This window comes from Cetorhinus maximus, chromosome 22, assembly GCF_964194155.1.
Source record: "Cetorhinus maximus chromosome 22, sCetMax3.hap1.1, whole genome shotgun sequence".
Taxonomy (NCBI): Eukaryota; Metazoa; Chordata; class Chondrichthyes; order Lamniformes; family Cetorhinidae; genus Cetorhinus; species Cetorhinus maximus.
In genome coordinates, this window is record NC_135900.1 from 10,282,647 (window position 1) to 10,307,723 (window position 25,077).

Genomic DNA, 25,077 nt, shown 5'->3' on the forward strand with positions numbered 1-25,077 from the left:
AGGGCTTCAATCACTCAGACTGCCTGCTGCCATGGGTATTTGCTGCCCTTTCTGCCTTTCACTACTGTTAAAACTGATAATTGTAAATGTGTGATTTCACCAGAAGGGGGCTGGAATTCATATGCAGAGAAACTCTTATAGAAGCGTTTCTGTGCATAAATAAATATAGGATGATCCTGTATTGAAGGATACTAAGGGAGTTCAATCTCTTCTCATTGTGAAAAATAAACAGGTTAAAATGTGGTTTTCAAGTATTTAGCCAGGAAGGGAATTAGTGAGATTGATGTGGAGAATTTATTTGTACTTTGAGTTGTTTATCCTGAATTAAACTTGCAGCTGATAATGAGCGTGGAAGCTTTGGGACATGTGTTACGTAGCCCCTTGCTGCATCTTCAATAACATTAATGAAAAGCAAAAAGTATCTTTGCTCTTTACAATTTTCATTAATGTTCTAGATACAGGGATTGGGGCAATGTAAGTTTGCAGACTACAACTAGGTTGAGGCTGCTCAGCTACTTTAAGTAGATATTGATGTTTTGGGGATATGCCCCATGTTTGGCAATTTGTTTAATGTAGTGTTATGTACATGAGCAGGCCTAATGCTAATTATACATATTCCTTGCAGGAGACAGATTGAAGCCAGTAATGGAAAAAAGAGATCTTGGTATTATGATGCATTGCTCTCTAAAGATTCCTGAACAATGTCATGATGCTAAAGCAAATGGGTTTCTAGGTTGTATTCACAGTATAATTGACTACAAGATAAAGCATGCCATTTTGTCCTTGTACAGGACCTTGGTTAGGCATCAGTTAGAATGCTGTGCCCAGTTTTGGGCTCCTCACTTGAGCAACATTGGACTTTAGAAACAACATAGGAAATAGGAGCCAGGAGTAGGCCATTTGGCCCTTCAAGCCTGCTCAGCCATTCAACTAGATAATGGCTGATCATCTACCTCAATGCCATTTGCCTGCACTATTCCCATATCGCTTGATAGCTTATAATCTAGAAATCTTTCAATCTCTGTCTTGAATATACTGGATAACTGACCCACCATAGCTCACAGGGCTAGAGAATTCCAAAAATTCACCACCCTCTTAGTGAAGAAATTTCTCCTCATCTCAGTCCTAAATGGCCTGCCCCTGGTTCTAGACCCTACCCCAGCCAGGGGAAACATCCTGCATCCACTCTGTCGACCCTTGCTTCAATGAGACCACCTCTAATTCTTTTAAATTCCAGAGAATACAGGCTCAGTCTCCTCAATCTCTCCTCATAGGAGAATCCTGCTACCCCAGGATCAGTCTAATGAACCTTTATTGCCCCTTCCATGGCAAATATATCCTTCTTTGGGTAAGGAGATCAAAATTGTGCACAATACTTCAGGTACGCTCTCACCAAGACTCTATACAATTGCAGCAAGACTTCTTTACTCCTGTACTCAAATCCTCTTGCAATAAAGGCCAACGTACCATTTGCCTTCCTAACTGCTTGCTGCACCTGCATGTTAGCTTTCAATGACTTATGAACAAGGACAACCAGGTCCCTTTGGACATCACTTCCCAATATCTCTCCATTTAGAAATACTCTGCATTTCTGTATTTCCTACCAAAGTGAATAACTTTACACCTTTCCACATTATATTCTATCTACCATGTTCTTGCCCCCTCACTTAGCCTGTCCAAATACCCTCGAAGCCTCTTTGCATCCTCCTCACAACTCCTATTCCCACCTAGTTTTGTATCATCAGCAAACTTGAAAATATTACATTTACTCCCCACATGCAAGTCATGGATTGTGAATAGCTGGGCTCCAAACACTGACCCTTGCGGTACCCCACCAGTCACAGACTGTCAGTCTGCCAGTGGAGAGGAATTTTCCAGATTATTTTTTTCTAATCAGCCTGGCATTTTCATGCACCTTTTTTTGTGTCTCCCAGAAAATTATGTGTCGGACATTGCAACTGTATGGGATGGGCTAGATGGACCAAAGGGTCTTTTCCTGTCCAGCATTTTCATTTATTCAAAACATTCGCAGAGAAAATTAATTCAGCAGGGCAGCAGACTTTGCACCAGGGCAAAAGGAAGAGTAATGTCATCTAAGTGGGTCCTGTATAGGGACTTAACTGAAGATTATAGTATTTGAATTGTTTTTCTCATTCCTATCTTCAGTTGTACACACTGAACTTACAGTATGGTCATTCAATTTTACTGGCACATAGGTTTTAGCTATTGGTTTCTTCTTTGCTTTGGCCTACGGTCAGTTAAAACTCAGCTAATGTAACCAGAGTGAAGGTATTAACATAATATGCTAATGTCGCATGTATCTGGACCCATTTTCCATCCTGCAGTTGAACTGAATTTTGTTGTTGCCCCTCAGACATTTTTTTGGTATTCTAATTAACTTTTTTTAACTGGGTTTAACATATTAAAAAAATGTTGCTCTATTTTCAGATATTGGTATGGAAGACAAATTTTGACCGTATTCCTTATAATGAAGTTTTGAAAAGCCATAGCATAAGAACAAATCCTGATCCTGCTCCTCATATCACTGATATTCACCCAAGAATTCCTCATCTGCATACTTCTGGACCTCAGATGATACAGGTAATTGTATTATATGCCTGTTTGCATAGCAGCTAATCCAAATGAATGAAGCTCATTAATGTAAAAAGCATAATTAGCTATCAATGCATATTACAGCGTTCAGTTTACTCAATAGTAATATGTTTGTGTTATGCATATATGCGAAATGAACTCCTAGCTCATAAGTGCAAAGGTCTTTTTTTTTAAAGCATCTGTTCCAGGGTCTCTGCCCGAATTTTAAATAGCAGATTGCATATGCATAAATGAAACAAATCCCCAAAAACGGCAGTCAATCTAGTCAGTCCCAAGGATACATACCCACCATGCTCCTACTTGATTATAGTTTATTCTAAATGTTTACTACCTTATGCGTAAAATAATGAATTAAATCTAAACTGTTCATGCACCTGCCCTCCTATTAGGTTAAGGATTTAGTACCTAATTCTAAAGTTTGCAACAGAAGCGGGTATGTTAGCAAACTTGTTTGATTTTATTCAATTTATCTGTTTGCTTTTTTGAATTTCTGGAGAAGCTTATATAATTGGGTTGATCTTTGCCCATTTTTAACCCTTGTAAATGTTTAGATTGATCCCAGGAAACACATAGCTGACATGCAATCATCTGATCCCCCAGTGGTGGACTTCGGAGTCGGCTTTTCCTCTAAACTCACGGTGAGCTTATGATTCCACATAATGTGACTATTTAATGTCTAAAAGGGATAAAATGGTTTAACGGTCAGGTTTAAATGTTATTACTTATTAATGAAAATTAGGCATTGTCACCTGAAGGCTCAAATTTTTAGTAACACTTTCCTTGATATTCCTTTTACCTTTTTTATCCAATTTTCTCCCTTTGCCTTGAAGGCATTGAATTCTTCTGGAATGGAAACACAATTGCTGAATATCTTCTAGTACCTCACCCAAGTGGCATTATTCATTTGTGAGCCTGGGTGTCAACCTGATATCAGGGGGAGATCATGATTCGCCTGAGTGTCCATATTTGCATTTCTAACGGGGCTCATTGGATTGATGAAGCCAGTTGTAGCTTTCTTACCGCATCCTACTGAGAACTTGGCACAAGATGGGTGATTTTGCCCCATCCTAGTCTATATGGCTCAACTACAGATTGGATAAACATGAACCACTGGCGAATCCAGCATCAGCACCTTGGTTGGGATTTTCTGGTCCCTACACAGTGAGTCCCGCTGCAGCGAGCCAGACATAAGCCCATTGACTTCGGTGGGACCGGAAAATCCCACCCCTTAACTTTTATATAGTACCTTTTAACATTGTAAAATAGCCCAAGGCACTTCGCAGGAGCGTTATCAAACAAAATTTGACATTCAGCCACATGAGGAGACACGAGGACAGGTAACCAAAACCTTGGTCAGAGGTAGACCTTAAGGAGGACGATGTGGTAGAAGCCATGTGATTTCTAATTCAGGATTACTGAGGGGGAAAAACAAATTCTTTCAAACATTAACGTGGGGCAGAGGTGATGACATGAGGGCTTGACAACAGAGGTGAAAAATTCAACTGTTCAAAAAGTTGAATTTAACTCATAGTTTTTGCCAATTTAAAAGGCTGTTGAGGTGGTTGTGAAAATATAACTCTTGTATACATAAAAACAACACTGTTTTGTCTGGAAAGTAACAAAAATTGAGGCTTAGAACACTTATCATAAAAACATTTGTGTTATATCAGGTGGTGGGAGGGGGTAGTCAGAACCATCATTTTTACACTGCCTTAAGTGTCAAATGACTGTTCTCATTGTGTGTCACACCAGCATGTCAATAGAGTATTATTTGATTTTATAGTATTTTCAGCAGTACTTAACTGAAACACACTGTAAAACAGCTGTAGATTCAGCAGCTTGTATATTTATAGCAAATGCAGCCCAAGCCACCAAATGTAAGTGGTGTTACTTGCACACTGGAGTAACACTTCCATAAATGGCCAAATGTACAAGCTTAATCTGAGTTTTACAAAAGGACATTACCAGTGTATGCAGCAGAGAGGTAAATTGATACATTTGACCCTCGATCTGTCTTGGAAGCAGTTCTTTGTGTAAGTTGTGATGCACTGTATTCAGTCGAGTTGTTTTGACCTGAATAGAATTCAGTCATGCAGGGCTTGAGTTGTAAACTGGGCACAAGGAAAAATTATGCCACAAGGATGAAGATTTTGCAGTTATTTACATTTTTTGGCAACTGTGTCAAACGTTTTCTGAAGATGAAGCGAGAACTTTTATTTGAAGGCAGAAAGTGTCTTCTCAACAACTAATTCTTTCCATTTATTGAACTGAATTATACTTGAGGTTTTTTTTGGCATTAAGCACTTTACTTCAGAGACTGATTAATCATTATGAGAGTAAAAGGGCAAAAGGATATAAGAATTAGGAGTAGGCTAGTCAGCCCCTCAAGCCTGCTCTGCCATTCAATAAGATCATAGCTGACCTGATTGTGGCCATGACTCCTGTTTCCTGCTGACCCTTCATTACCCTTGACTCCCTTGTAGATCAAAAATCTGTCTAACTCGGCCTTAAACATATTCAATGACCACTGCTCTCTGGCAAAGAGAATTCCCTAGACTAATGACCCTTTGAGAAAAGAAATTCTTTCTCATCTCTGACTTAAATGCAAGACCCCGTGGATGTAACCTGTGCCCCCCAGTTCTAGATTTCCCCCATGAAGGGAAACATCCTCTCAGGATTTACCCTGTCAAGCCTCCTCAGAATCTTATGTTTCAATAAGATCACCTCTCATTCTTCTAAATTCCAATAAAGTATAAACCCAACCTGCTCAACCTTTCCTCATATGACAGCCCCTTCATCCCAGGTATCAGTCTACTGAACCTTCTCTGAATTGCTTCCAATGCAAGTATAGTGCTCCTTAAGTAAGGAGACAAGAACTGTATTGTAAGAAGTCATTTGGTAGTACAGAACTTGAGTATTGCTGAAAAATGAACTTTTTTTATTGAAGCTTTTCGGCTTGCACCCATCCAGACAATTCGCAAGAATACCATATGTAAAGGGAGCAACAATTTATACTGCATGAGAAGAGAGTGCTTGGCAAGTGGACTCTAGTAGAGGCGTTGCCATGGAGAATGCACCAATTGATGGTGACTGACCGTTAACTGCCGAGTATTGTTGGCATGCATTCTCCATGGCAACACCTCTACCAGAATCCACTTGCCAACCAATCACTCTCCTCATACAGCATAAATTGTTGTTCCCTGTACATTTGGTATTCTTGCGAATTGTCCTGCTGAGTGCAGGGTGAAATGTTTTGACAAAAAAAAAACTTTTTTTCAGCAACTCTGTTGTATGCAGTACTCCAGGTGTGGCCTTGCCAATGCTCTGTACAATTGTAACAAGACTTCCTTACTTTTATAAAAACAAAAAGCTAAAAGCTACTGCGGATGCTGAAAATCCAAAACAAAAACAGAATTACCTGGAAAAAGTCAGCAGGTCTGGCAGCATCGGTGGAGAAGAAAACAGTTGATGTTTCGAGTCCTCATGACCCTTTCACCTCTCTCCTAACTATACTTCAGTTCTGCCGAAGGGTCATGAGGACTCGAAACGTCAACTGTTTTCTTCTCCACCGATGCTGCCAGACCTGCTGAGTTTTTCCAGGTAATTCTGTTTTTGTTTTCCTTACTTTTATACTTCATTCCCATTGTAATAAAGGCCAATGTTCTATTTGTCTTTCTAATAACTTGCTGCCACCTGCATGCTAACTTTCTGTGATTCACGTAGAGAACACCCAAATCCCCCTGTACCATAGCATTCTGTAGTCTCTCTCCATTTAAATAATCATAGTCTTCACGTCAAATGCTTCCCAGGCTTTAACAGATTAAATGGTAGGTGGGGTCTTGAAATTGCACGGTTAATGCTTTCTATGGGGCAAGGCTCACCAAAACCTGTTTATCCCAGTATATGTTGTAATTTTGTTCCCCATCCTGTAGATGGTGCTATTGGGCTATAAACTCAATCAGAAAGCAGCCACTTTGTGTATCCCAATTCAGCACTTCGATGTGACTGATATAAATTTGTGTTTTGAAGTTCCCACTGCTTCTTGCTGGGCTTAATTTTCTAAAGCTGTGCTAATATCTTAATGCCCTCCAGCTTTTTTGTACTCCACATAATACTGAATAAATGTACAATTTCATTAGGTTTGCAATAAACAACAGCAGCAGGGCCTGTAACTTAATGTCCCGTCTACATGTTCCGCAACCTACGTACAGCATTATAACGTTGAGCAGAGCAATGAAAAATCCAAGCCAAACAATTGATGTATATGATATCAGACAAATGTAAACATTATTGCTAGAAAATGGAAAAAACAAATATTCTGCTATCTCTCTGCCCAAAGCATATGTATAAGGAAATTATATTTAAAAAAACTGCATGCTCTTAAAGTAATGCAAATTAATTGCTAGGCTTACATTGGTTACAGCTTTTTCAATATACGTTGCACCATGTATCGCAGACACTGTTGTATCTACCGCCAACCATTGCTGATACATTGAGTGAATCAGTATTTTTTGGGGAGGCATTTATCCAATGCCTTAATTCAACTTTTTAATAAAGTGGATGAAGGAACTATGGTGTCTGATGATGTTACTTCTGAGAACCAGGTTCAAATTGAAGCTGATGGAATGAAAATTGTCCTGAATGGATCTCGGGGGGTGGGGGGGGGCGGGAATTGCTTGGATGTTAATCCACAGGACAAAGCTATTCATAATTGAGAAAAAGTGGGGGAAATACAAACGTGGCAAAAGGATTGTTGGTTCTTGAAATGGAAAGCATTCCTGACCTTTTCTCAGAATTATCAACAATTTACTTGATGAAATGAGTAAAGGGAGCTTTGCAATTAAATTACTCTATAACCTATAGCTGGAACTGATTCTCTGGGCAGAATTTTCCACTCGGTGGGTGCACACATGCTCAACTCGCTCGAGCGTGAAATAACACACGACGACGCCAGTTGAGCGTGCCGATGTCAATGCACACTCGCGATATTTCGCTAGGCGCTCCAACTATTCATGAAGAGACCAGTTAAGGCCCTTGAGACACCAATGGTCTCCGACTTTATGTAGCCCGTGCGATTTTTCAGCCGTCGCACGGGCAAAACAGGCAGGCGGGCAGGCCGCAATTAGCAAAAGCTCATCCACAGGCCGGATATGAAGGGTCAGTGTGTGTCAATGTGAGTAGTGAGGAGTTTTGGATCAAACTTGCTGCTGGTTGCTTCTGTGAACTGGACAGCTTCATCTCGCTTCAGAGCTGCACTCTGAGCATTTCTAGGCTTCATTTCAGGACTCATTGTTGCCTTCCAGGCCCCCAGAGGATTCACACCACAAGGGCCCTCCCAGGTATCACACAGCCTTCTGTTGCCCTGGTATTGGGAATTGTGCTCTCCACTCGAGGCACCTCCTCTGCGGAGGAAGAGAGGGGCAGGAGGGAGAGGAGACCAGGTGTCCCAATGCAGCTTCCAGGGGAGCAACCTGTGGGAGGAGAGGCGCAGGCACAAGGGGCGCAGGACCAACAGGAAGTCCCAGGTGGAAGGGGCCGCAGAAGACGTCACTATCCTGCTGCCAGGGTTTACAGGTGGCGGTGCAGCTACCTCTACATGTCCGAGATGCAATGCTGAAGGGAGCTCTGTCTCTCAAGGGAGACAGTGACCTCCATCTGTCAGAGGATCGGCCCTGAGATCAGCCCCGATTGTGTGGGTGGACACCCCATGCCAGTGGCTCTGGATGTCACAATGACCCTCAACTTCTAAGTCTCTGTCTCTTTCCAGGGGTCAGTGGGGGATCTGTGTGGAGTCTCCCAATCAGCTGTCCACAGTTGTGTCAGGCTGGTGACAGAAGCTTTGTTGAGGCATGCATTGACTTTCATTCATTGCGTACAGACGAGGCCAGCCAGGCAGAGCGAGCCAGAAGCTTTGCAGCGATTGCTGGGTTCCCCCGCGTCCAGGGTGCAATCGACTGCACATATATGGCCATCAAGGCGCCAGAGGGTGAACCGGGTGCCTTTGTCAACAGGAAGGGATTCCACTCCATGAACGTGCAGGTAGTGTGTGACCACAGGATTCAGATTCTGCAAGTGTGTGCAAGGTACCCTGGCAGCTCCCATTACACTTATATCCTGAGACACACCCAGGTTCAGAGGCTCTTCAGTGCACCAGCCCGACTGGATGGATGTCTGCTCAGTGACCAGGGCTATCCCCTCAACAGATGGCTCATGACGTCTCTCTGCCACCCAAGAACAGAGGCCGAGCAGCGGTGCAACAGGAGCCATGGCTCCACAAGGGCGGTGGTAGAGAGAACCATAGGTCTTCTCAAGATGCGCTTCCGATGCCTGGACCATTCAGGGGGTGCATTACAATACCCTCCAGAGTGTGCGTCACTGACAGTGGTTGCATGCTGCGCTCTCCACAATCTGGCACTGGCACGGGGGGACCCACTGGAGGAAGGAGACCTTGATGCAGCTGCACAGGCAACAGATTGATGAGTCCAGTAGTGAAGACGAGCATGGTGAGGAGAATGCTGAGGGCATGGACCATGATCTGGGTAACCTCCAGGAAGACAGGGATACCCGGGATGCTTTGATGCAATGCTCCTTCAGCTAGCCTACCAAATAAGAACCACCACCACATGCCAGAGCTGCAGGCTCCATTCTCGATCCCTGACAGGACCATTTCCTTGGCCAACAATATACTTTATTGCACAGGCACAGAGTGTATCAGGATACACATGTCCATCATTACATAATGGTCTTCCCTGCACCAACAGAACAAATGAAACATATAGAGGCCAATAGCGCAAAATAACATCTCATTTAATTGTAAATGTGAAACAGAACTGAAATGAACATTAACCGGTGTTTTTAATCACGCCATAAAAATATTCAAACCAAAATGGGAAAACAGAATATCACCAGTGATAAGTCCGTCTTGTGCTTAAGGTGCTTTACATTTACGTTTGCGGGTGCTATGTCTAGGTGTTTCCCCCCGCCCCCCCCAACCACCTCGCTGGCACCGGTATTGGAGACAGCCTGCTCACTCTGCTGTCTTGTTGGCCTTGATGACCTTGGCTGTTGTCCTCTGGCCCGTGGAGCCTGTGAAGGCCCCGCCTGGGAGGGAGCAGCCAGTGTCACGGCTGACATCTCCCCAATCACCGCAGCCTTATCGGATGCCACAGTCACAGCCAGAGGGGCAGAGGAGCTGCTGCTGTCATCTGGAGTGCTCTGAGAGGAACCCGCGAAGACGACAGGCAGCTCGTGCCCCACCGTGAGGTCGCTCTGGACCTCCCTGCTTACCATTGATGGCCGGGCACCTAGCTGAGATACTGGGTGTCCAATCCATCTCCCACACTGACACTGACCAGCTGCGGTCATTGCCGGTATGTGGACTTGCAGGTCCGAGTGCCTCCCCAGGGCATCCTGATTGAGCCCCTGGAGTAGCCTCTCCATGAGAGTCACCACTCTCTCCATGGAGGAGGCATTACACTCGACAATGAGGATCAATGCAGTGGTCATTCTCCACAGGGACTCCTCCACAACAGACACCATGGCACGCATACCCTCATGTGTCTCTGCCAGATCCTCCCGCACACCCCGCTGGACTTCCAGCATCTGTTGCCCAATGGACAACTCCAGAGGCTGATCAGCCATTGACTGAGCGTTGTCCTGGCCCCCAGCAGTCCTCTGACTGCCAGCGCCCTGGGTGCACTCTGCCTCCGCCTGCACCTCAAGCGAGTGTGAAGTGCCCTCACCAATGTGACCCGAGATACTAGACGGCAATCTTATGCCCACCGAGGTGCTGGTATCTGCGCTGGTGCTTGCTTGACAGAGAGGATATGACGCAAGTGCGTGCTCAGCATGGTGGTCCTCCAGGGTCAGGGGTGGGCCTTCAAGCTCCTCGTTGCAACCGCCTGCTGGTGAGCCTAAAAGGGAGAAGAAGGACATGTCATTAGTTTAAGTCATGACATCATCACTGTGCATGCCAGGCACTCTGGTGAGACAGTGATATGCATCATGGTACCCTCGCCTTTCCATTATCAATGGGGACTCCAGGTTCGAAGCTCACATCAATATAGAGACTACACTAGTCCAGTTCAGTTTCTGGTCAATGGAAACCCCCAGGATATTGACAGAGGGATTCAGCAATGGTAATGCCATTGAATGTCAAGGGCGATAGGTAGATTCTCTCTTGTTGGAGATGGTCATTGCCCCAGCACTTGTGTGGCATGAATGTTACTTGCTACTCAGCCTAAACCTGAATATTGTCCAGGTCTTGCTGCATTTGGACATGGACTGCTTCAGCACCTGAGGAGTTGGAAATGGTGCTGAACATTGTGCAATCATCACCGAACATCCCCACTTCTGACCTTATGATGGAGGGAAGGTCATTGATGAAGCAGCTGAAGATGGTCGGGTCTAGGACACTACCCTGAGGAAATCCTGCATACATGTCCTGGAACTGAGATGATTGACCTCCAACAACCACAACCATCTTCCTTTGTGCTAGGTATGACTCCCTGATTCTCATTGGCTTCAGTTTGTTAGGGCTGCTTGATGCCACACTCAGTCAAATGCTGCCATCACGTCAAGGGCAGTCGCTCTCACCTCGCCTCTGGAGTTCAGCTGTTTTGTCTATGTTCGAACTAAGGCTGTAATGAGGTCAGGAGCTGAGTGACCCCGGCAGAACCCAAGTTGAGCGTCAGTGAGCAGGTTATTGCTGAGTAAGTGCCACTTGATAGCACTGTTGATGACCCCTTCCATAACTTTGCTGATGATGGAGAGTAAACTGATGCGGTAGTAATTAGTCGAGTTGGATTTGTCCAGCTTTTTGTGAAGAAGTTTCTCCTCATCTCAGTCCCAAATGGTCTACGTTGTATCCTGAGACTGTGACCCCTTGTTGTAGACCCTCCCAGTCAGAGGAAATATCATCCCTGCATCCAGTCTGTCCATCCCTGTCTGCTAAGAGAACCCTTCTTATCCACTCTATCTGGGCCCTTCAAAATTTAATACACCTCAGATAAACCTTCCCTCAACTCCTCTGTTCCAAAGAAAACCATCATAGCCTATCCAATCTTTCCTCATAAAAAGAAAAAACTTACATTTTCATGACCACCAGAAGCCTCAAAGTGCTTTACAGACAATGATGTACTTTTTGAAACTTAGTCTCTGTTATAATGTAGGAAATGCAGCAGCCAATTTGTGCTCAGCAAACTCCCTCAAACAGCAGTGTGATTTAAAAATGGATTATCTGATCATTGTGATGTTGATTGAGCGATTAAATATTTGTTAAGGCACCAGAAATAACACCCCTGCTCTTCTTCAAAATAGTACCATGGGATCTTGTACATCCAGTCAACATGGCAGATGAGGCCTAGGTTTAACATCTCATAAGAAAGATGGCACCTCTGACAGTGCAGCACTCCCTCAGTACTGCGCTGGAGTGTCAGCCTTGATTTTTTTTTATGCTTAAGCCCTGGAGTGGATTTGAACTGGGAACCTTGTGATTCAGAGGTCAGCACGCTACCAACTGAGCCACGACTGACATTCCAGCAACAGCCTTCTAAATTTCCTCTGTAGTGTGATCACATCCTTCCTTAATGTGGCGTCCAGAACAATACGTAGTGCTCTGGCTGTGGCCTAACTGGTGTTTTATAGAGTTTTAACATCGCACTGTTCTTATATTCAATGGCTCATACATTAGCCACCATAGCTCCCTGTCCTGCTATCTTTAGGATTCTGTGCACTCCAAGGACCCTCTGCGACTCTATACTTCAGTGTCCTATTATATATAATGTATTACCTTGCCTTGTTCACTTCTCCAAATGCGTTATCTCGCATTTCAGCAGATTATATTCCATTTACTGCTTTTCTGCACACCTGACTGATCCATTGGTAGCTTTCCTCCTCACTATCCACCACACAGTCAGTTTTTGTATTGTCCACAAATGCCTTAATTATGCCCCCTACATTTAAGTCTAAATCATTGATACACACCACAAAAGGCAAGGGGCCTAGTGCTGAGCCCTGCGGAACCAGACTGGAAACAGCCTTCCAGTCATATGAACATCTGTCAAAAATGACTTGCTTCCTGCCACTGAGCCAATTTTGAATCCAACTTGCCACTTTCCCTTTAAGCCTTTGGGCTTTTACTTTCCTGACCAGCCTGCCATATGGGACCTTGTTAAATGACTTGCTAAAATGCATACTGACTTCATGAAATGTGCTACCCTCATCAACCCTCCTTATTACCTCCACAAAAAATTCAATAAAGTTAATCAGACGCAACCTTCCATTTAAAAAGAAATCTGTACTAACTCTCCTAGATTAATCTGTGCCTTTCTAAATAAGAACTTATACTGTCCTTAAATTTTTTCCAATAATTTGCTCACCACCAAACCTAGACTGACTGACCTGTAATTACTTAGTCTATCCCTTCCTCCCTTTTTAAACAGACTATACAATGACAGGATAACATAAGTGCTGCCTCCTTTGATTTTTTTTAAACCTGCTTCTTTGAAAATCATCTATATCATCTACTGTGGCATGTCCTGTACCCAGATTCTCCAACCCATACTGAAATAGACCCATGCGATGACTCTAATTCTTGAACAATGATTCATTGAGTTCTCTTTTCTTGCTGATAGAATGATGAGTACATTCATCATTACTAGAAAAACATTTACTGAGTGCCCATTGTTATAGCATTTATATAGCACCTTTTAATGTTAGTAAAACATCTTAAGGAGCCTACAGATACAAAATATTTTTCACTTATTATGGAATTTGTATTTGATTCATTTGTAAAAGGTTTTTAGTTGCTGGTCAAAATAGCCATGAAGGTTCGCTTGTGGTTTGAATGTCTTGTTTTAATTCATGTTCAGCAATTCATTTTTTTTAATCCATTCACATGCACGGCTTTATTGCTTACCTCTAATTGCGTTTGAGAAGGTGGTGGTAAGCCAAATCCTTGACAGCTGCGTGGCTTCCTAGGCCTTTCAGGGTGCAGTTAAGAGTCAACTCTTTCGAGTACAATCACAGTTCTTGGTTTCCGGGAGTGGGACACGAACCCACAACCCTCTGATTCAAAGGCGAGGGTGCTATGAACTGAGAAGGGTCAACCCCAACTGCATATAGGCCACAGCCGATTAAGAATGGCAGATTTCCTTCCCTAAAGGGCATTAGTGAACCAGGAGGGCTTTTAATGGTAATCCAGTAGTTATATAGTCACCATTACTGATACAAGGTTTTTCTTTTAATTTCAGATTTATTTAACTGAATTTAAATTTCTCAGCTGCCATGTTGGAATTTGAATTTGTGTCTCTGAGTTATTAATCCTGTCTTCTGGATTACTGGATCATTAAAATAACTACTATTCTACCATTTCCGGGTAAATTTATTCACTGTAACTCCTGACTCCGATCAGCCAGGCACCAGGCACAGTTACACATGCGTACTTGCATGCACAGCAGACACAGTGCAAGCCAAGGGTTTTTTGGGCTGCTGCCGTTATTGGTGTGCGCCTGTCAGCTGGTACCAGCACTGGTTGTGCCTGCACGTGGTGAAGTCACTCGCCCAGCTGCTCTCTCTGCCTTTGGGTAGCAGCTTGTCAGTCATTCTGCCTCCATCTCTTGCTGCCTGCAGCTCAGAGAGCTGTCCTATCTGCCACTGGCCCGCTCCTTCCTCCACTGCCTCTCATTCGGCCCCTCTCCTGCATGCTGCACGATGCTGCAGTCTCTGTCCATTGCCAGCTGCAGTCTATCAAGCTCTGCCTCACTCCCCCCGGGACTTGCATCTCTGTCCCTAGCCCAGCAGACCCACTCTAGGTGAAAATCTGGTCTTTGAGTTGATAGTTCCACTTCATGCAGCAAGCCTAAAGGCTACTATCCACAGCAGTTGTATATAGATATTATTGTCGATCTGCTCTTTCTCATTTGGTGGAGTTAAATTTCCAGTCACTGAAAAATGATGCAGTATTGTTTGCAGTTTCCAGTTCAAGGTTTAATTTTTTTTTAACCCCATTGTGACCCAATCATCAAATTGCAAAGCAGAGCATTTGATGCAAAGTTGGCAAGAACCAGTGTCCCTGCTTGAGCCCAAATAAGAGAGCAGTACAGTCACTGCAATCCACCAATAAGGTTTTGCTTGGCAGCCGACCGGCTCTCAACATTAAGTTGTAAGATTTGGAGAGCATGCCCTACTGCCATAAAGCCAGATGGTTGCTCAATGTTGAGACTGGCGGTTCAGTGAGACTGGGATTCCGCAAGGAGGCTCTTTCAGAGTCCTTTTAATTTTCTCTTGGAGTTCAGTCTGCTGTAGGATCATTAATTTCCCCAGGAGTACCTGGGTACTGACAGGGGGCGTGATGTAAACGTTGATCCATTGTCCCCCATCTCAGGGCTTCATATGGAACACCCTTCCTGAGCAAGATCTACCAGTAAACATCCTTTGGGTCAAGGAGTGGGAAACGTGGTAAGTCACTAACAAGTTCCTTGTGACAAACCCCATCTGTTGAATGGCAGGCTTTGAACTACATGACGAGTGTGGTCCTTACTAAACAGGTTCAGGACAAGTCAGGGCCCTTGTGCAGCCAACCTCTACCCCTTGGGCTTCTGTACAAACTCCCTATGCACTTGTGGAGAAACACAACAATGCTGCACATTACCAAGGAGTATCCTCTCTACAGGCTAAGTAGTGGACTAGACACCATAAAGTCAGCAAATGAGGAGGCTACTGCTTGGTTTCAAGGATTTGCATTCGCTAAATAAATAACTGCAATGGACCTGGGTCTCAGCGCCTCGTTCTCTGACCTGGCAGACCCACTCCTTCCCTCCTCCTGCCTTTGTTATACCTGCACCATCTTTGACCCGGGACACTGCTGGCTTTGACATCACTGGCACTGCAACTACATATGCAGGAAGTGCACCCCCTGCAATTGTGGCATCACCAAATCCAATCATACTTATTAGCCATAAACTTGTGTAGCCATTGAGAAATAGATTCTGTGCTGCAGTGCACTGTTTGTGGGAGGGCTGCAAATTGGCAGTGTTGTACATCTAGCTGGGTGGGTGGAGGGAACAATCATGGAGAAATGGAAGCTGGAGCCATTGGTGGGTCACAGTATTTTTGTGGAGCTAGATAAATTCTCCTAGCCCCACAAAAAAATAAGCCTGGAGCCTTTGAAGCTGAGGCTTTTCACCCTCTTGAAACTCAATCATATTTTCAAATGTAGGCCCTCCAAGGCTCAAATTGTAAGTTTCACCACATGCAGTGTAATGTATTGCGCTTGTAAAGCATTGAACACTTCTCGGGTCATTGTGAACTTCACTCACCAATGCTGCAATTCAGCCAAAAGGTCTTAAAATGAACTTCATGTGAATATGGAGTACTCTATTGAAATTGGAGTTTTAAAGTGGATTTGTACTAGCAGTGTTCTAATTAATCACACAAAGCCTGCTTTTGCTTTGCCAAATTTTGCTCGTCAGTGTGTCTGAAAATTAGCATGCTTAAAGCTCATTATGTAACTGCTCCCTTCTTGATTCTCAGCCTTCTAACACTGGCAGACATCAGTCCCAGCCAACTTTACTCATGGACTTGATGCACTGATCCAATTAATTTAAGATAAGCACAGCAGCCCCCCTGCCCTGCCCTGCTAAAGAATTCACATGACCGGGCGTTTTCTGCCATGGTCAATGGATCTTTGACACGTCAGCTCTGAGTGCACTGAAGAACACTCCCCTGTAACAAGGAGGATGGAGAATTGTTGAGCAGTAGGCCAATACTAAGGCACAATTGAACGATAATTGTATGTGTGCTGTTACAATAAACTTTCCCGTCGCATTCTGAGATCCACACTCAGTGCCATGCGCCGCCATATGAACACACTCGACCTCTCCCTCCAGCAGCACCGCCGCACCCTTTTTCAAAGCTGCGCGTGCCCCCAGTTTCATTTTATTCTTCGCCTCATCCGTCGCCTCAACAAGAAACTTTTTCTCTTTCTCTCAAGTGCTAAGGAACGCAAGCTCCAACAACTCATCGACACCAACACCCATCTGGGACCCTCCACCCCTGCTTGTCCCTCCGTCCTCACCCCATCTTCCAATCCCAGCCCCAGCCGCGTATTCACTATACCCCCTGACCTTCCCCTCTCCGATGCTGAACGTTCAGTGCTCAGCAAAGGACTTAGTTTCATACCCTTACGCCCTCATCTCAATGAATTTCGGGCTCGGCATGATGCTGAACTCTTCTTCCGCCGTCTTCGTCTCCGTGCTCACTTCTTTGGGCAGGAGTCCTCTCCCCATTCAACAGATCCTTTTACCCACCTCCAATATTCTCCCTCCACTTGGACCCCTCCCTCTGGATTCTTACCTTCTCTTGATCTTTTCATTGAGAACTGTCGGCGTGACATTAGCCGTCTCAATTTCTCTGCTCCTCTCACCCATTCTAATCTGTCTCTCTCTGAACTCACTGCACTCCGTTCTCTCAGGTCCAACCCCAACATTGTCATCAAACCCGCTGACAAGGGTGGTACTGTTGTTGTCTGGCGCATTGACCTCTACCTCGCGGAGGCTGAGCGTCAACTCGCAGACGTTTCCTCCTACCTCTCCCTGGACCATGACCCCACCACAGAACATCAAGCCATTGTTTCCAGGACTGTCACTGACCTCATCTCCTCTGGAGATCTTCCTCCCACAGCTTCCAACTTGATAGTCGCCCAACCTCGGACGGCCCGCTTCTACCTCCTACCCAAAATCCACAAACAGAACTGTCCTGGCAGACCGATCGTGTCAGCCTGTTCCTGCCCCACGGAACTCATTTCTCGTTATCTTGACTCCCTTCTCTCTCCCCTTGTCCAGTCCCTTCCCACCTACATCCGTGATTCCTCTGACACCTTACGTCACATCAACAATTTCCAGTTCCCTGGCCCCAACCGCTTCCTCTTCACCATGGACGTCCAATCCCTCTACACCTCCATCCCCCACCAGGATGGTCTGAGGGCCCTTAGCTTCTTCCTTGAACAGAGGCCCCAACAATCCCCATCCACCACTACTCTCCTCCGTCTGGCTGAACTTGTTCTCACACTGAACAATTTCTCCTTTAACTCCTCTCACTTCCTCCAAATAAAAGGTGTGGCTATGGGTACCCGCATGGGCCCCAGCTATGCCTGTCTCTTTATGGGGTATGTGGAACATTCCTTGTTCCAGTCCTACTCCAGCCCCCTCCCACAACTCTTTCTCCGGTACATCGATGATTACTTCGGTGCTGCTTCATGCTCTCGTCGGGACCTGGAAAAATTTATTAATATTGCTTCCAATCTCCACCCCTCCATCATCTTCACATGGTCCATCTCTGACACTTCTCTTCCCTTCCTTGACCTCTCTGTCTCAATTTCTGATGATAGACTGTCCACCAATATCCATTACAAGCCTACCGACTCCCACAGCTACCTCGACTACAGCTCCTCACACCCCGCTTCCTGTAAAGACTCCATCCCATTCTCTCAGTTCCTTCGCCTCCGTCGCATCTGTTCTGATGACGCTACCTTCAAAAACAGCTCCTCTGACATGTCCTCCTTCTTCCTTAACCGAGGTTTTCCATCCACGGTCGTTGACAGGGCCCTCAACCGTGTCCGGCCCATATCCCGCGCATCCTCCCTCACGCCTTCTCCTCCTTCCCAGAAACATGATAGGGTCCCCCTTGTCCTCACTTATCACCCCACCAGCCTCCGCATTCAAAGGATCATCCTCCGCCATTTCCGCCAACTCCAGCATGATGCCACCACCAAACACATCTTCCCTTCACCCCCCTTGACGGCATTCCGTAGGGATCGTTCCCTCCGGGACACCCTGGTCCACTCCTCCATCACCCCCTACTCCTCAACCCCCACTTATGGCACCTCCCCATGCCCACGCAGAAGATGCAACACCTGCCCCTTCACTTCCTCTCTCCTCACCGTCCAAGGGCCCAAACACTCCTTTCAAGTGAAGCAGCATTTCACTTGCATTTCCCCTAACTTAGTCTACTGCATTCGTTGCTCCCAATGCGGTCTCCTCTACATTGGAGAGACCAAACGCAAACTGGGCGACCGTTTTGCGGAACACCTGCGGTCTGTCCGCAAGAAAGACCCAAACCTCCCTGTCGCTTGCCATTTTAACACTCCACCCTGTTCTCTTGCCAACATGTCTGTCCTTGGCTTGCTGCATTGTTCCAGTGAAGCCCAATGCAAACTGGAGGAACAGCACCTCATCTTCCGACTAGGCACTTTACAGCCCTCTGGGCTGAATATTGAATTCAACAACTTTAGATCTTAAACTACCCCTCCCCCCATCCCCACCCCGTTTCTTTTCCCCCCCCACCCGCTTTTTTTTCAATAATTTATATAGATTCTTCTTTCCCCACCTATTTCCATTATTTTTAAATCTAAAACTAAAACCTTTAGTCTTTCCACCCCACCCCCACTAGAATATCCTGTTTTCCATTCTTAATTAGCACTTTTCTCAGACAAAGACCACCACCTTCAACACCTCTTTGACCCTTTTGTCTGTGACATCTTTTGATTATCTGCTCACACCACACCCTCAATGTGTCACTTCCCCCCCCGCCCCCCCCCCACCCACCTTAAACCAATTTATATTTCTCCCTTGTTGAAACTATGCTGCAGTTCTGCCGAAGGGCCATGAAGGCTCGAAACGTTAACTGATTTCTTCTCCGCCGATTGTGCCAGACTTGCTGAGTTTTTCCAGGTAATTCTGTTTTTGTTTTGCCATAATTCCATATTGCATAGCTGATGCCTTCCTTCAACAATGGGTTGTAATGATAAGTGAACCCAAACCACTTGACCACATTAAAAGACAGCCTACCATGTGAACAAGTTGAACTAATGAACAGAGTGTTTACCTTTTGAAATTATATATTCAGTTCTAAAGATTGTCATTCCTAATGTAAGCAAAAAGCTGTATTCTGGGCAGAATGGCCTACTTCTGTTCCTACGTCTTATGGTCTGGGTAGGGGCTATACGGTCTGAGCCACTAAATGCACAATAATTAAGGTGTTCCTGCAGGACAGGCAGAATCCCACTGACTGTCCAGCAGTTGGCTTCAATGATTTGCCCTCCACCATGGTAGGCAGGATCCTCAGTTAGGTGTGCCTTATTTCCTGTGCTTCTGCACTTCCCCTTTTCCCCCTTCCCAAGCAGTGATCAGGTTCCTCTTATCCTCACCTTCTATCACATCTGGCTTCACAGTCATTAGATCATCTTCTGTTATTTCCACCACCTCCAAATGATCCCACCTCACAACTCATCATCACTTCCCTTTGCTTTCCAAAAGGGACGGTTCACTGCATGACCTCTGGTTCACTCTTCCACCACCCCTATCACTTGTTTTCCTCCTCATGACATTTTTGCATGCAAGCATTTGCCCACTCATCATCTCCAGTGTACCAAACACTCCTCCTTTGCACAACAGTGATCTACGTGTACCTTTTCCAACCTGGTAATACTACATCTGCCGCCCACTACGTGGTTTCGGAATCACAGAATTGTGCTGTGCAGAAGGAGCCCATTCAGCCCATTGTGGCTGCACCGGCTCTCCGAATGAGCAATTTGCCTGGCGGAATTCCCTCACCTTCTACCTGTGACCCTACACTTTCTTCCTTTTGAATGCCTTGATTGAACCTGCCTCCACCACACTCTCTCAGACAGTACCTTCCAGACCCCAACCACTCACCACGTGAAAAAGATTTTTCTTCTTGTCACTTTTTTGCTTCTTTTGCCAATTACTTTAAATTTGTGCACTCTCATTCTTGATCCTTTCACGAGTGGGAACAGTTTTTCCCTAAATACCCTGTCCAGACCCCTCACAATTTTGAATACCTCTATCAAATCTCCTTTCAGCCTTCTCTTCTCCAATGAAAACAGTCCCAGTTTCTCCAATCTGTCTTCATAACTGAGGTTCCTCATCCCAGAACCATTCTTGTGAATCTTTTCTGTACCCTTGCCAAAGAGTTCACATCTTTCCTAAAGTGCGGCACCCAGAACACAATACTCCAGCTGAGGCTGAACTAGTGTCTTATACAAGTTTAACATCACCACCTTCCTCTTGTACTCTATACCCCTATTAATAAAGCCCAGGATGCCGGTATGCTTTATTAACTGTTCTATTCTGCCACCTTTAATGACATTTGCGTAAGGGCAATTAGGAATGGGCAATAAATGTTGGCCTAGCCAGCGACGCTAGCATCCCATGAACGAATAAAAAAGTATATATATATATGCCCAGGTCCCTCTGCTCCTGCATCCCCTTCAGAGTTGTAACCTTTATTTTATACTCTTTCCATGTTCTTCCTACCAAAATGAACCACTTGATGTTTCACCACATTGATCTTCATCTGCCACTTGTCCACCCATTCCTTCAACTTATCTATGTCCTTTTGAAGTTCTACACTATCTTCCCCATGGTTCCTAATGCCTCCAAGTTTTGTATGATCTGCAAATTTTGAAACTGTACCCCAAGGTCCTGGTCATTAATATGTACCAGGGAAAGCAAGGGTCTCAATACTGACTTCTGGTAAACTCAACTACAAACCTCCTTGCAGCCGAAAAGGCATCCATTAATAACTACTCTGTTCCCTGTCACTCAGCCAATTTTGTATCCACGTTGCTACTTTCCCTTTTATTCCATGAGCAATAACTTTGCTCGGAAGTCTGTTGTGTGGCACTGTATCAAATGTCTTTTGGAAGCCCATGCATACCTCATCAAATTTGTTACCTCTTCAAAAAAAGACTCCCAAGTTAGTTAAACATAATTTTTCCTTAACAAGTACATGCTGGTTTTCCTTAATTAACCTGTGTTTGTCCATGTGAGTATTAATTTTATCCCAAATTATTGTTTCTAGAAGTTTCCCCACCACCAAAGTTAAACTGACTGGCCTGTAGTTGCTGGGCTTATCTTTATCATTTTTTTCAACAAGGGTGTAACATTTTCAATTCTCCAGTCCTCCAGTACCACCTGGAAAACTATGGCAAGTGCCTCCGCAATTTCCATTCTCACTTCATTCAGTATCCTTGGATTCATCTCATCTGGTCCTGGTGCTTCATAACTTTTGAGTCCAGACAGCCATATAATACCTCCTCCTTATTGGTATTAAACCTTTTTTTTATTCATTCATGGGATGTGTGCTTCGCTGGCTGAGCCAGCATTTATTGCCCATCCCTAATTCCCCTTGAGAAGGTGGTGGTGAGCTGCCTTCTTGAACCACTGCAGTCCATGTGGTGTAGGTATACCCACAGTACTGTTTGGAAAGGAGTTCCAGGATTTTGACCCCACAACAGTGAAGGAACAGCGATATATTTCCAAGTCAGAATGGTGAGTGACTTGAAGGGGAACTTCCAGGTCGTGGCGTTCCCATCTATCTGCTGCCCTTGTCCTTCTAAATGGTAGTGGTCCTGGGTTTGGAAGGTGCTGTCTAAGGAGCCTTGGTGAATCCCTGCAGTGCACCTTGTAGATGGTACATGCTGCTGCTACTGTGCATCGATGGTGGAGGGAGTGAATGTTTGTGGATGTGGTGCCAATCAAGTGGGCTGCTTTGTCCTGGACAGTGTCAAGCTTCTTGAGTGTTGAGGGAGCTGTACATATTCAGGCAAGTGGGGAATATTCCATCACACTCCTGACTTGTGCCTTGTAGATGGTGGACAGGCCTTGGGGAGCCAGGAGGTGAGTTACTCGTTGCATGATTCCTAGCCTCTGACCTGCTCTTGTAGCCACAGTATTTATATAGCTAGTCCAGTTCCAAGCTGTTCCAGTACAGCTACAACATTGGTATCTACCCAGCTATGTGGAAAGTTGCCCAAGCATGTCCTGTACACAAAAAACAGGACAAATCCAACCCAGCCAAGTGTCACCCCATCAGTCTAATCGCAATCATCAGTAAAGTAATGGAAGATGTCATCAACAGTGCTATCAAGTGGCACTTGCTCAGCAATAACCTGCTCACTGATGCCCAGTTTGGGTTCCGCCAGGGCCACTCAGCTCCTGACTTCATTACAGCCGTGGTTCAAACATGGACAAAAGAGCTGAACTTCTGAGGTGAAGTGAGAGTGACTGCCCTTGACATCAAGGCAGCATTTGACAGATTGTGGCATCAAGGAGCCCTAGCAAAACTGGAGTAAATGGGAATCAGAGGAAAACTCTCCTCTGGTTGGAGTCATACCTAGCAGAAAGGACGATGGTTGCAGTTGTTGGAGGTCAGTCATCTCTGCTCCAGGGACATCACTGCAGGAGTTCCTCAGGGTAGTGCCCTCGGCCTAACCATCTACATCAATGACCTTCCTTCCAGCAGTGACCATTGAGCAGCAGCAGTGGAGCCAAAATGGAAAAATTTATGAAACCTGGGAAGGTGGTTCTGGTGCTGGCCGGACACTACGCTGGGCGCAAAGGTGTCATTGTGAAGGACATCGATGATGGGACCTCTGACAGACCCTACAGTCACTCTCTTGTTGCTGGTATAGATCGTTGCCCTTGTAAAGTGACTGCCAAAATGGGCAAGAAGAAGGTGACCAAGAGGTCCAAGATCAAGTCCTTTGTGAAAGTATATAACAACCATCTGATGCCAACCAGATACTCAATTGACGTTCCTCTGGATAAGACCATTGTGAACAAGGATGTTTTTAGGGATCCTGCTTTGAAACGCAAAGCCAGATGGGAAGCCAAAGTAAAGTTTGAGGAAAGGTACAAGACAGGAAAGAATAAAAGGTTTTTCCAGAAGCTCCGATTCTAAATTTTATTTCGGTATAAATAAATATTCAATTTTTTAAAAAAGGTCAGAAGTGGGGATGTTCGCTGATGATTACACAATGTTCAGCACCATTCGTGACGCCTCAGATACTGAAGCAGTCCATGCCCAAATGCAGCAGGACCCGGACAATATCCAGGCTTGGGTTGACAAGTGGAAGTAATATTCACGCCACACAAGTGCCAGGCAATGACCATCTCCAACATGAGAATATCTTACCATCACCCCTTGACATTCAATGGCATCACTGAATCTCCCACTATCCACATCCTGGGATTATCATTGGCCAGAAACTGAACTGGACTAGCCATATAAATATTGTGGCTACAAGAAGATCAGAGGCTAGGAATCCTAGGGCGAGTAGCTCATTTCCCGACTCTCCAAAGCCTGTCCACATTCTACAAGTCAAGAGTGTGATGGAATACTCTCTCCTTGCCTGGATGAGTGCAGCTTCAACAATACTCAAGAAGCTTGACACCATCCAGGACAAAGCAGCCCACTTGATTGACATCCCTTCCACAAACATTCACTCCCTCCACCACCTTCAAACAGAGACAGCAGTGTGTACCATCTATAAGATGCACTGCAGGAATTCACAAAGCCCCCTTAAGCAGCACCTTCCAAACCCATGACCGCTACCATCGAGAAGGACAAGGACAGCAGACACATGGGAACACCATCATCTGCAAGTTCCCCTCCAATTCACTTGCCATCCTAACTTGGAAATATATCGCTGTTTCTTTAATGTCGCTGGATCAAAATCCTGGAACTCTCTCCCTAACAGTACTGTGGGTATACCTGCACCACACGGACTACAGCAGCTCAATAAGGCAGCTCACCACCACCTTCTCAAGGGCAATTAAGGAAAGGCAGAAAATGCTGGACCAGCCTGTGAAGCCTACATCCTATCAATGAATAAATAAAAGATGACCACTTTGCCTAACACCCCCAAGCTTCCTCTCACTTAACACTTCAGTTCTCCATCCCTCTCCCACTCAGACCTCTCTATCTTTAATCTTATACACTGTTTCAATGAAGCTTGACACAACCTCGAAGAACAGCAACTTATCTTTGTTTTAGGTACTTTGCTGCTCTCTGATCCTAATATTGACTTTAATAAATCAGACTTTAATATAGCTCCCGCTTTTTCTTGCATTGTTGATGGTATGTCAGTGTTTTCAAGGGGTTAGCTGTGGGAATGCTCAGCACCGTTAATGTATACCTGCTTGTTTCTTCTCCAGGGCCAGGATCTTGTTCTGCTTTGCCAGTTTCCCTGTTCCCATTTCCATCTATCCACCTCACTCATCCCACGGCATCAACACTCAAGCATTCTCTGTCTCGTAAATGGCTTTAATAATTCTCCATATGACTCGTATTGTTTTAATTCTTTATTCATGATCTGTTTAAAACATTTTACAAGTGGACCCATATCTGTGTGTATGGGTGTGTGTTTTCTCCCCCTCTGCCCGTTGTTCTGTCTCATTTGTAAATACTGTTCCTCTGTAATTTCTTCCAGTTCTGAAGAAGGGTCTAGACCTGAAACCTGAACTTGCCTGTTCCCCCAGTAGTTGCTGACTGACCTGCTGAGTGTTTCCAGCATTTGTTTCAGAATTCCAGTATTTGCAGGTTTTTTTTGCTTTTTATGCAGTGGCCTCTGAAAATCAGTTTGTAAAATACCTGCTCGAA

General features: G+C 45.0%; 1 protein-coding gene and 1 pseudogene across 2 annotated transcripts in view; both read left to right on the forward strand.

Moving 5' to 3' along the window:
- The window catches only part of poc1b (POC1 centriolar protein B), a 108,496-nt gene that overhangs the window by 53,855 nt on the left and 29,564 nt on the right, over positions 1-25,077 (forward strand). For both annotated transcript variants that reach the window (XM_078567769.1, XM_078567768.1), the window contains 2 exons: positions 2,449-2,601; positions 3,165-3,251. In XM_078567769.1, the coding sequence (XP_078423895.1) occupies positions 2,449-2,601; positions 3,165-3,251 (240 nt within the window). The remainder of the gene's footprint in view (positions 1-2,448; positions 2,602-3,164; positions 3,252-25,077) is intronic.
- On the forward strand, positions 22,944-23,407 carry LOC144696461 (large ribosomal subunit protein eL27 pseudogene; annotated as a pseudogene).